The 13,107-nt window shown below is 40.2% G+C and overlaps 1 protein-coding gene across 1 annotated transcript in view; it reads left to right on the top strand.

Annotated features, from left to right (window-relative positions):
• The window catches only part of LOC128696249 (alkylglycerol monooxygenase-like), a 40,112-nt gene extending 28,321 nt beyond the window's left edge, over window positions 1-11,791 (top strand). Inside the window, exons 4-7 of the mRNA XM_070092237.1 lie at window positions 240-612; window positions 4,913-5,064; window positions 8,968-9,219; window positions 9,913-11,791. Of these exons, the coding sequence (XP_069948338.1) occupies window positions 240-612; window positions 4,913-5,064; window positions 8,968-9,219; window positions 9,913-10,182 (1,047 nt within the window). The 3' untranslated portion in view covers window positions 10,183-11,791. The remainder of the gene's footprint in view (window positions 1-239; window positions 613-4,912; window positions 5,065-8,967; window positions 9,220-9,912) is intronic.
• Window positions 11,792-13,107: the final 1,316 nt, after the last annotated feature.

The raw sequence follows: 13,107 nt of genomic DNA, 5'->3' as shown, positions 1-13,107 counted from the left end.
TGGATTCTTAACCCAAGTTAACCAAAGCTAAATATCGTGGTTTCCTTGCTATCAAGTACCTCATTACTGCTAGGTGAATACACATAATATGTGTAAAAATTATTATTACAATCAAAAATGCATGTGTAAGGAAGCCGATGACTTCACTGGGTTACACTGGGCAGCTAACACGCCAAGTTAACAATCCCAACATATCCTTATCTATATCTTGTATTACCCATACGTCTAACTACATCTAGGGATCGAACCCAGGTTTTCTTGGTTGTGTCACTCAGCTACATGTTACCTCACCTCTTCCTTTCCTATATAGCATCATCATAATGATAATAATAATGTTGACAGAGGTGAGCGTGATCTGGTCGTGGCATCAGGTACATCACTCTCATGAAGAATACAACCTGACTGTGGGCCTCCGTCAGTCTATGTTCCAGCAGCTGTGTGCCCTGGGTTTCTACCAGCCCATGGCCCTGCTGGGTGTGCCCCTCCCGGCCATCTGCGTCCACTTCAACCTCAACCTCCTGGTGCAATTCATCATCCACACAGAACTCATCGGCAAGTGTGGACCTCTAGAGTGGATCATCAACACCCCGTCCCACCACCGCGTCCATCACGGTATGTGGAAGATAGATAGATAGAGAAAGAGAAAGAGAGAGAGAGAGAAAAACAGACATTCAGAAGGAGGGAGGAGAGGGAGAGAGAGAAAGACAGACAGACAGGTAGACAGAGAGGGAGGGATAAGAAGAGAGAGAGAGAGAGGGAAACTGTTGAAAACCTTGAGCCTCTTACACTTACTGTGTTTTGTTTTTTGTATATTCATGGCACTACTATTCATGGCAATACTGTGGTATTTTGAACTGTCTGCCGAGATTCTGGCTTTCGAAACGAGTGATTTCTATGAGCAGATTCGAAGTATATCCCTCTAGAATTTTCCAGGTGTAAATTATGATATATCTTTTTTGCCAGCGATCCGAAAAGTACAGGCGGACAAATTCAAACGTTCCCAGTAATTTCAGTGCTGGACTGAATTTATATGTATAGTGAAGATCCTCTGTACGTTCTCCAGATCTGCAATTTCGCCTGAAAGATGTTAATGAAAAGCAACATTCCAGCCTAGAGAGAACAGAAGACTTTCATTAGCTTAGCATCTGAATCTAAGGGCCCTGAATCTGCACTCTCTCGAAAGGCGTAGAATTAGGGAGGATATGATCGAGGTGTATAAATGGAAAACAGGAATAAATAAAGGGGATGTAAATAGCGTGCTGAAAATTTCCAGCCAAGACAGGACTCGCAGCAATGGTTTCAAGTTGGAAAAATTCAGATTCAGAAAGGATATAGGAAAGCACTGGTTTGGTAATAGAGTTGTGGATGAGTGAAACAAACTCCCGAGTACAGTTATTCAGGCTAAAACGTTGTGTAGTTTTAAAAATAGGTTAGATAAATACATGAGTGGGAGTGGGTGGGTGTGAGTTGGCCCTGACTAACTTGTGCTGCTGGGTCTGGTGCAGTGCTCCATCCTTGAGTGGAGATGATCAGACTGGGTGGGTCATTGGGCTAATCCGGGGGGGGATGGGTCATTGGTCTAATCCGGGGGGGGACATGGACCTGCTCCGCATGGGTCAGTAGGCCTGTTGCAGTGTTCCTTCTTTCTTATGTTCTTATGTTCTTATCTCATGTTTTCAATGTTCTCGTTGTGGTCCTTGAAAGTGAGATTCTCTGACATTATCACTCCAATGTCCTTCACCTTAATGAAGGACATTGGAGTTAATTTTCACTCTGTTCCATTTTTTCTCAAATTTTTCATAAAGGAGCAGCTGAAATTTGTCTTCATTGAATATCATTGATTTCTACTGCCCATTGGAAGACTTGGGATGTATATCCGCTTGGAGATTTGCAGTGTCCTCAATGGATGACACTCTCATGTGGATTCTAGTATCGTGTGCAAAGGAAGACAGTACTATGATTTATGTTTCTGTCTATGTTGGATATAAGGATGAGGAAAAGGGTGAAGGTGACTACTGTGCCTTGGGGAACAGAGCTTTTCACTGTGTTATCCTCTGACTTAACTCTGCATACTATTACTCTCTGCGTTCTATTTGTTAGAAAGTTAAAAATCCGTCTGCACCCTTTTCTAATTTTTCCCTTAACGCACATTTTTGCTGCACCATCATCGCACATGTCGAAGTCTTTAACCAAGATACGTACACTCATCCTCGTTTTGTTTGTCTCCCAAAGCATCAAAGACCATGTATGTCGTAGTGACCAGGTAGTTACTTAAGGCAGGAGCGACCTGCTGTAAACCACTGCTGACCTGGGTTGTGAAACAGTTGTGGTTAGCAATGTGGTTAGTAACCTTGCATTATTAAACTCCATCAAAGATTTTGATAATGTAAGACGTCAGTTTTATCTCTCTGTGGTTGGTATTACTTTGCTGCCACCTTGATATTTTCAGAATAGTTATTATCTTACAGTTTATTTAAAAAAAATCGTTGATTGTGTTAACTTTGAAACAGATAAATTACTTGTCTCGTGAAAACTGTCGTCCCTGTATATTTTGTGGAAGCGCAGCACCATTAGGGGTTATACAGCGCCTGAGGAATGGTAGGCAAATTAACTTTGATCCTAGGAAAGGGAGCGTAGTTTTAAATCTTTGGATCAAAAGCTTTTCACCATTATCAAGGCATCTCGATCCCTCCCTCAAAGGCGTCTCTTGTCCCTTAAGACTCTGACAATCTCGTCAGTTTGTTTTTCCAGGCACTATCACACAGGTCTTCGTACTCAATGTTTTTCAAACCCTCGTAAGCATTTTTATTTTCACAATTTGTCGATGAACAGAGAAGAGAGGATAAACGAGGACCATGACGCAGAGGACCATCACACGGGTGACCGTGAAACAGCAACCCACACAATAGGTTCCTGAGGCCATGACGCAGCAACCCACACAATAGATCCCTGGAGAGCATAATAACTGCTAGGCAAAAGCACACGTAAACACCGCCTACCACCAAACCCATTATGAGTTACCAATTGCTAGTTCCCTTGTACGATACACTCCTTAACTGATACTTGCTTCCAGCACTACACCAAGATCATTTTTTTTTTTTAATTTATGAAAACTGGACACACCCTCTGTGTGTTGCTACACTATTCCAGGTGGAAGTCACACGGTAGGAACACCCAAAGTGTGCGGTGTTCTTCTTTGTAACAGATGCTTTGTGACTAACAGCGCCAAAATTTCCATACTAGCTCAGCGGTGGCTGTCTGGTTGATAGTGAAAAGGGCAGGAGACTAGTTTTGAAGCAGCATTATTCTGGCTTATAGGGAAGGGGAGGGGGGGGCAGGAGACTAGTTTTGAGTCTCCCCTGTCTCTTAGCTCCGTCCCTTCATTATGGCAACACCCACAATGTGTTGCTGCTCAATTCATTATGACAATTCCATTGTGGAAACTCGCAGTATGCAGGTATCCAACTCTACATGATAGTTACATTGTGGGAAGAAATTCTTGGTGTATTTTCTGTCATATTCCATCACACAAGATGGGCGTTATGCATAAAGTAAGGAAAAGTGTCAACATAATTTAGGATACTTCAGTAGAGCGACGAGGATATCGCCATGCATTGTACTAGGAATTCAGCAGCAATGGCAGCTTCAGAGATTCTTCCAGCAGAGCTGAAGTTACTGTTACCTGAGAATTACCATCTCTCAGCATGACCAATTCCACAAATCTCCACTAACGAGCTTGGGGAAGAGGGATTGGAGTCTTTCAACAGTATGAAGCCAGAAATAAAGAGAATAATGATACTTATCGTTATAATTGTTATTATATTCATAGGAGAGAGCTGAACTCGAGGGAGTCATACAGAGTCTAAAGAACGGGAGATAATCCAGTTCATTGTTTTAAGAGACTTTAATATTAACAAGGTAACAGAACTCAGGGTCTGGCACCTGAGGTTGTAGACCGAATTTGCATGCAGGTAAGAGATAAATATATAGAAATGGAACAGCAGTGCTCGAGTTTTCCTGTATTGGGCCACGTGACCAGCTATCAGTGTGGTAGGTTTTTGGTAACATGTGGTGAGATACTGACTATTAGTTATGAACAACATTAGATTTTTAAGCAGTAATAAAAAGTTGAACAGAAAAACAGTTCAATATACAAGGGTTTAATTTGTGCTAGTTATTAAATTAAAAAAAAAGAAAAGTCAAAGGCGGGTCGCATTCTAGTCAACTGAGTCGCAATAATTTCACATCCAAGAGATAAATTTAACGAGGAACCAGGAGACCTTGGGAAACACCCTGAAGGTCCTGATATGTGGACCCCGACTGGTTCCCGGATCCCCTCGCCTCGGAGGGAGGTTAACGCATGGCGATGATGCGTCTGGGGATGCATGAACAACTGGTACTATAAATCTTAAGAGCTCTTGAACCTGGAGGATAGGAGTGTTAATGTAATCAAAGCTACAGCTGCTATTAACAACGACATCGGTAAACACTTTCTATTCTTTTTTTTTCTTTTTTTGAGAATACAGAAAATGTTACAAAATGAAATAAATAAAATAATAAAGAATGAAAAGGCAATACCGTGACTGGAATAATACACAAATAACCCGCACATAGGTGAATGGCACTTATGAATAAGCTGATACTAATATCAAAGTTAACCAGAACTCGCGACCATGAGTTCAAGTTGAATAAATTCGGATTTATAAAGAAAAAATGATAGCACTAGAATATAAGAGTAGTAATAGCAGCTGTTGAAGAAGCATTGGTATTAGTAGTAGTAGCAGTAACAATATAAATAGAAGTATAAATAGATGAAGGCAGTAACAACAGTAGGAGTAGTTGCAACAACAGTAGTAAAATCAATGATAATGACACGAATAATAATCTACCTCACACACGGCCTCTCCCACAGGGGCCAACAAGTACTGTTTAGACAAGAACTACGGAGGCTTCCTTATCATCTGGGACCGGCTCTTCGGTACATTCGCCGCTGAGAAAGACGATGAAGAGATTGTTTACGGTCTTGTTGACCAGCCACAAGCCTCGAGCATCTTGTATCTCCAGGTAAGGTTTCCACTTTCTCGGGCACACGCAAAATTAGAACCTCGATTCTGTATGGAGTATGAGAGCATAGATTTCCTACGAAGAATTAGGGCCTCGATTCTCACGGCGAATTATGGCTCGATTTTGATGAAGTACCTGGGCCCTGATTCCCATGAAGGATTGGGGCTTGAATTCGACGGAGGATTAAGGCTTTGATTCCTTATAGAGAATTCAAGAGATGATTTCCACGGAGGGTAAGAACATGGATTACTGTGTATTATAAGATGTTTCGGTATTATAGTGGCAGTTCATTGTGATCAGATTCATTTGTGTAGTTTATCATCGTCGTGTTGTTGTTATTGAAGTGTAAGATGGTAATTTACGTAAACATCAACTCCAACAACGGAAAACTGTTATTTTGTGTCTTAGTTCGGGGGGAATATTATTATTATTATTATTATTATTATTATTATTATCAAAGGAAGCACTAAACCGACAAGGGTCATACAGCGTTGCAGGATAGAAAATAGTGGTGGGGCTATAAACAGCTAGTTGGAGAGGGAATCAGAGATGAGGGGAGAAAAGGGGTGGAAGGGACGCTAAGGGCTGTGTCAAAGTTCGTATAGCAAAGCAGTTGCTGACAAAAAGTAAAAAAAGTGATCATAAGTCTAAGGCAGGGCCGTCTGCAAGAAGAGAAGATAAGGTAAGAGTGGTAGGGAGGCGGAAGCGTTGGAGGTAAATCCTGCGAGCTCGCTGGTAAACTGGGTAATCTACAAGAAAGTGAAGAAATCTCACAGAGAGAAATAGGGTGTCGTTCCATGAGATGCCCATGGGTAAGGCGAGTATGGCCGATGCAGAGATGGGAGAGCACAGTCTCCCGAGCATGGCAATGGTGGTAAGAAGATGGCCACAAACCTAAAAGCGGTTAAATAGAGTGCAATTTGTTATGGTGCATGTCTGACAGAAGATGGGCATACAACTCAGCAGTAAAAATACTAGCTGAGTCTAACAAATGAACTCAGATAACATCGTCAGGGAACACCGCCACCATCCCAACACTGTCAGAAGATTTAGAATCATCTGTATAAACAGTAACGGCATGAGAATGCGACCATAAATGATCAAGAAAAAGAGAGTGAGCAGTTATAGGTAGGATAGCTTTGGCACATGGCAGTAGGAGAGAGCAGACACGAACCTTCAGAAGGAAGGTAACTGGAGAGAGGACCAGAGTGAGTGAAGACGAAGAGAAAACGGTCAGAGTAAGCAGGGGAGTCCAACAAATAATGGGCTTTTACTAACGTCTGAGACCAACCTATATGTAGACAGAACACGAAGGTCATGAGCACGAACAAAGTAACGAAGGCATTGAGCATTACAGCGATTAGCTAATGAAGGAGCATTCACTTCAGCATAGAGGCTTTCAACAGGGGATGAATGAAAGGCAGCAAGGCATAACTGTAGACCCTAATCATAAAGGAAATCTAACTTAGAAGAGTGGAAGAAGAAGCTGCAGAATAGATATGGTCTCTGTTGCAACCCCTGAATGGGTCACAATGTGCATAATGTATATTACCTGTTCATATATTGCTTATATTTGCGATATTAGCTAAATTGTAAATATATTGCTTTATATTATTATTTGACTTAGTTATATTATTAGGTAAGATGTAACATTTATATATTATTCAGTGCTCATAGTTCGAGTGTTAAGTAGCTGATGGCTTTGTCTAACAATTGCTTTGCTCGTTATGCTGCCAGTTTCTGTGTTGCTGGGCAGCAGCAATCCACGAAGAGTCATGTGATCAGGGGGGTGATGACACTTCACCTAGAGTAGTCTGCCTGGCCTGCGCGAGATTGTCTGTTGGACGTTGCTTCTAACAAGAGGTCCCACACCAGCTCTACCTTGTGGGCCCTTGTTGGAAGATCCTCTCTGTCGCTTTCTTGTTGTTGGTTCTGTGTAACTCTGTTCACAGAACATAGCCTAGACTTAGTGATTTTCGACGTTGTACTGAGGTTGTGTGTCTCACAGACACTCGGAGAAACTCAGGTCCTGAGCTGTAGCTTCTGACCTAATTTGTACTGGTAACTGTGTACTGTCACAGTCGGGGATTTTCTAATGCTGAACTTAGATTCAGCAGTATGGGAGTTTTCTGACTTTTGTTGAGGATCTGCAGATGGTCCCTACTTAGTGTCGTTATATTATCTCCTTGTTCCTGATTCTGTGTTGATGTTGCTTGTTATATTGTTGTTCGGCTTATCAGTCGTTTTATTGTTCAAGCAAGCTGTTCTGATTGCCAGGTTGGTCAAGAAGTTAGTTAATGTGAGGACTTTTAGTCAGTCACTGGTTAAGTCTAGTCGAGTCTTGAGACATAGCGAACTACATAGAGCACTTACACACTTACACACAAACTTACTTGTATATATTTGTATTATGTTATTAAATACTAACCATGTACCAGACGGTACTTAAAAGCCATGAAGATGTGATATGTGCCTTCAGTACCATACTACTGTACACGAGAGAAGTGTAGGAACTTGTGTCCTATTTTATATTCAATTGATTAATTTAATTTACTTTGATAATATATGCCTAGACAACTTTGCTATTAATAAACTTATTAAATTTTAATTTCTTTGGTTAGTAGCGTACCAGTTGTAATCCTGAAGCACTATTGAATCCTACAAAATTCTAATGGATAATTGGACCAGGATACCGACTACTTGTTACAAAAACCCAGTAACAGGCTGGATGCTAGAAGGGCAGTCTTTTCTAGTATTCACTGGAGATCTCTATGCTTATTAGATATCGCGTTTTTTTGTAACAGTCTCCATAACCCAGCTTGGACAAGACTAGGGTGATATGCAAACGGAGAGTCCGGCGATCTGCTCCCCATGAACAATGCACAAGAATTTTAAGGAGGTTCAGCCGAACATGGCAAGCTCCCTTCAAAGAAGAAATGTGAGGTTTCCATGTCAACCGGCGATCAAAGAGAAGGTCAAGAAACTTGACTGTATCACATTCTGGAATACATGAGCCGTGTAAATACAATGGAATATCTGGAAGAAGAAGACGTCTAGTGAAGGTAATGAAATGGGTTTCGTACTAGAAAATTTAAATCCATGAGAAGTGGCTCAGTTGGAAACCAGGTCAATCGCATCCTGAAAGAAGGCCGCTGCCAGATGACAGCCAGCACCTACGTAAGCTATAGCGAAGTCATCCACATAAGGTGACGACCACAAGTTGGCAGATTACCACGGAGGCCTAAAGAGTGTGCTTGGGCTAAAATGTTATACCTCCAGGTGGTGTCATTTGCCTTCTCAAGATCAAAAAAGACAGCTAGGGCAGAGTATTTGTTAGCAAAGGCATTTCACACATACATGTCTAAGTGGAGCAAGGGGTCCAAAGTAGAGCGGCCCTTGCGAAAGCCATATTGGTGAGGAGAAAGGCTATTGTGAGTCTCCAAATACCATATCATATGCTTAAATGGTAGTTGTAATGTGAGGCCTGGTGGTGGTTGTGAAATTATGTGAAGAGGTCTTCTACCACGAAGTTTGGTCTGAGGTAACAGCTTGTTGATAGCCTTGTTACCCAGGCTGTTACTGGTTGGGGCGGCAATGCTTGCCTGCAGTACTTGGCGGCTGGTGCAGTGTGAGGCTGATGTAGCACTCATAGAATCGCTATTTATATAGTTTTCGTCTTCCTTCAAGTAAAGACAAACATAAAGATCCCCATATTTATGGTAGCATAAGATTGTTAGTGCGATTTAAGAACACCTGAATCTGAGAAAAAGAACAATGGCGTTGCCAAAACATTTTTCATCTCCAATTCTTAAGTTGTGTGAAATGTTCGAGTCATGGAATTGTGTCTTATATTTTTCTCGCATTTTCTATTAATCTCACTCACATATTTATTTATCTCTGCAGTTCTTCTACATCCGAGATATAATAAAGAAAGCCAGGAGCCAGGAGACCTGGGGAAACACCCTGAGGGCCCTGATGTACGGACCCGGCTGGTCCCCCGGGTCCCCTCGTCTCGGGAACGTGGACTCCTTCAAGGACGTCAAAGCCCCCAGGGCTAAGTACGATCCCTACCTGCCTCTCTGGAACAAACTTTACATCGCCACGCACTTCCTTGTAACTCTCTTCCTACAACAAGTGTTGACGTTCAATCTTAAGGTAAGACGATGTTAGAGTCTTGAGAACCTTTACCTGTTGCCTTGTCTTGTTTGGATCTGTCTGTGTTCTATTTGATATATTCTCCCCCCTTCTCTGTCTTTCTCTTATGTACCAACGCAAAATAAAGCGTAACATGTACCATTTTCTAAAAAAACTAATTATCATTAGAATATGTTTGCATTTTTGCATAAACTTCCCCAGCAAAATGTAATCACATGCCTAGATTTGACTCACTGCATTTAGGACCGTTATTGTATTTATGTAATTGCGTTAGAGGATTAAATTCCTAAAATAAAGTACTTAGGTCTCATATTATTCAAGAGGTAAGCCAATGTCTTTCACGTTAGCTTGTTAGGGGAAGCCTAGCTAAGGCAGTAGTGTTTCAGGCGATTAACAGGAGGCTCAGACCTTCATTATATCTTGCTATGAATAATCTGCGAGGATTTAATAATAATAATAATAATAATAATAGCTGTAATAATTAAATCGTCTCTCTTACACGTTGGTCACTAAGTCCTCTTAGAAATGCACACCACTGTGTATGTACTCCTAGAGATACATAGCACTAGGTGAATATATTGCAAGAGATACTACTGTGTATAATATACTCTGTCTTTCAAGGATTAAACCAATGAATAAATTCTAGGTACTAGCCAGGATAAGCAATGCCTCTGACCCTCTCGTTTGTTTCAGTCCTACACGCTGGGGACGTCCCTCATGATATTCGGATTTTTTCTGGTCACATTATGTAACATTTCGTCCATGTACGACTACTGGATGTGGGCTGGTTTCGTGGAGGTGGCCCGCTGTGTCTGTTTTATAGTGTACGCCCGCACCACACCCGTCACCGGTCACCCTGCTGTTGACACCTTCCTCCAGATCTGCTTCTTCGTCTCCATGATGCTTTGGACTTTCAGAACCATGTTGTTCACCCACGATACCAGCAAGATCAAGTTTTTGTGAAGGAGTATGATCCTTAACCTCAAATTCTTAAAGTTTTTTGGCGTGAGATGGCCCTTGAACGTCGGGTTTTAAAGGTCCCTCAAGTTCTTATGAGTGAGATAGTTCTCGAGGCAAAGTTTAAAAAGTTTTTCAAGTTCTTGTGATTGATGCTGTATTCAGCATCAAATTTAAAGGTCTTTGAAGCTTCTGTGAGCGGTTTTTTTTCCCAGATGTCAAATTTTCAAGGTCCTTTAAGCTCTTATGAATGAGGTGGTCCCCGTGTCAAATTTTCGGAATTCTTCATTCTCCCGTGAGTTGGTTCCTGAAATCAAAATCCTCCAAGAACTGTAAATGACAGTGTCTCCTCCTAGTACCTTCAAATCCTGGAGACACGGTTCTTAACACAGCCGCCGGGAGACATACCAGCAAATGTCTTTCTAGAGAATTAATGGTTGATATTCGCACTATTGTCAATGCATGAATTCTGTGATGCGAGTGTAATACATTTTTATGTACTATGGAATGAAATAACTACCTGTTTCTGTTTGTGTTACAGTGTAAATATTTATTTACTCTCTGTATTACACACGAGTCTATATTAATATTACGAATAATAATTATACCTAATATAAATCCTAAAAAAAGTAAATTGTAGAGTTATTATTTTTAATAAATAAGCAATTATTATTTTTAGTAAATAAGCTGGTAGCTGCCTAATTGTTTCAGACTGAGGAATTTGTAATTTCAGATTCCATGTTTGAAGATTCCGATGTTCACTACAGAATTATCCTTTATGTAGCAGCTGTTAAATAATTGTTGTATACTTTGTAACCTTGTCTGTAGCCACACCTTTGTAACTTTTTATGTAGCTATATACTTTGTAACCTTGTGAGTAACTATATACAGTTATCTTGTAGCAGATGACAACTATTCAGTATTCCCCTCAGATGGTAGCCATTAATACACTCGTGCAAGCTCGTTCGCATGGTCACTCTCAGATCGGAGTAATATTGTGTTGAGACAACTTATCCTCATTGTTTGTCATATTTTCAAGACAGGAGGATTATTATTATAATCAAAAAGAAGCGCTAAACCACAAGGGCTATACAGCACAAGACAGGAGGAGCTGGAGGGGAGGTGGGGAGAGAAGAGTGCTGTTGTCTCCTGTCTCACGTCTTCAGGCGGGAGCTGCAGAAGGCAGGGACAGAGTTAGACCTCGGGGGCCCGGGGCACTTTAGGAAATTAAATTAAATTACAAATAAGGAATGAAGTAAAATGAATGATAAACAGCAGTTTTTGAAAAAAATATGTTAAGTTTCGAAGAAGTAAGATTTTTTTTTCTCTCAATTTTATTGACTTTAAGAATAACTTGGACTATAATTTTAAGTTTGTAGTATATTCCATCTACAGTATATAATAATTACTTATGAATATTTATTTGTTTCTTTGGTGTCACGCTTTCGGTATCTATCTATATATATATTTTTTATATGATAATTTGCTAATGGAGTAACCGACCGACCGACCGACCGATTAACCGACCAACCGACCGACCAACTAAACATTTAAGTTAAAATAGTGTAATTTATAAAAAGGAAGAAATAAAAACTATCTAACTTCAAGAAAGAAATTGATTCAATCCTCTTTTTGTAAAAATTAACCCTATTAGGCGAGGGTCAGCTTATAACAGCCAAGAAAGGCTTCTTTACCTGTTTTTTTTTACTCTTTAGTTAATTTACCTTCGATCTTAAAAAACATTTCAAATATTAATTCTGTTATGGAGGTCCACCTCCAGGACACTTTAGTAACATCATGCAACACCATCATAATTATAATATCTAGTTTGTGTTTATTCATATCTTTGGTGTAGAAGTTCTAGGAAAAAAGATAGAAAATTAGGGGTATTCCATATACATGGTTTAAAATGTATCAGAGGAGATAGGACAACATCAATACAGAAATTTATACCGATAGAAATAATGTGTATAATAATTTCATTAGGAATGTATAAAATATAACAAGAATATAAAGTATATGTTGCCTGGTTAAGATAACACAAGTTTAAAAATTGAATTTCTCTATAAAATTTAACCACAAATAGTTTAGTTTAATCTATCAAATTATAAAATATATATCGAATTTTAATTTGATCATACAATTTCTAAAAAAATGATCTCAATATCTCTGAGAGCATTTTGAATGTAAGAGCTTCAGCAGCATCAGCTCTTACTGACCAGCGACTGCCTGAGGCTTCACAGTTAGTTCTCTTGTCTACCGGCGAGTGGAGTTCCCCAAGGTAGTGTTCTGGGTTCTTTATTATTTCTATGTTATGTAAACGACATGCCCATCAATGTCAAGTGCAAACTCCTACTGTATGCGGATGACAGTGCTCTGTTAGTGTCAGGTTAGTAGACAACAAACTATCGTTACACCTCGGGAAAACGGAAGTCATACTCTTTGGCACGAAACATAAACTGAGAAGGGCAAATAATTTTAATGTCCGGTGTTATGGGGAACCCATCACTTCAGTTTCCTCAGTAAAATATCTGGGAATCCACTTTGACCCATGCATGTCAAGAGAATTAATAGGGAACAGCGTAGTTAAGAAAGCGAATGCCAGACTGAAGTTCCTCTACAGACAAGCACAGTGTCTACCTACTGAGGCTCGCAGGACCCTATGTCAAGCCCTTATACAATGTCATATGGACTACGCTTCCTTTTCACGGTACTCTGCCTTGACAAAAAAAAACTGAAAGAGACTGCAAATCACCCAGAACAAAATAGTAAGATTCATGCTGGACCTGGGTCTAAGAGAACATGTAGGCCAGGATGAATTACAACTGGATATGGTGAATGTTGAAGACAGAGTAAAACAACTGAAATTAAATCAAGTTTATAAAATTGCTCACAAACAGTATTCAGAATATTTTGCTGCCAATTTTATCA

This window comes from Cherax quadricarinatus, chromosome 39 (assembly GCF_038502225.1).
Source record: "Cherax quadricarinatus isolate ZL_2023a chromosome 39, ASM3850222v1, whole genome shotgun sequence".
Classification (NCBI taxonomy): domain Eukaryota; kingdom Metazoa; phylum Arthropoda; class Malacostraca; order Decapoda; family Parastacidae; genus Cherax; species Cherax quadricarinatus.
This window is presented reverse-complemented; position numbering and strand designations above follow the sequence as displayed.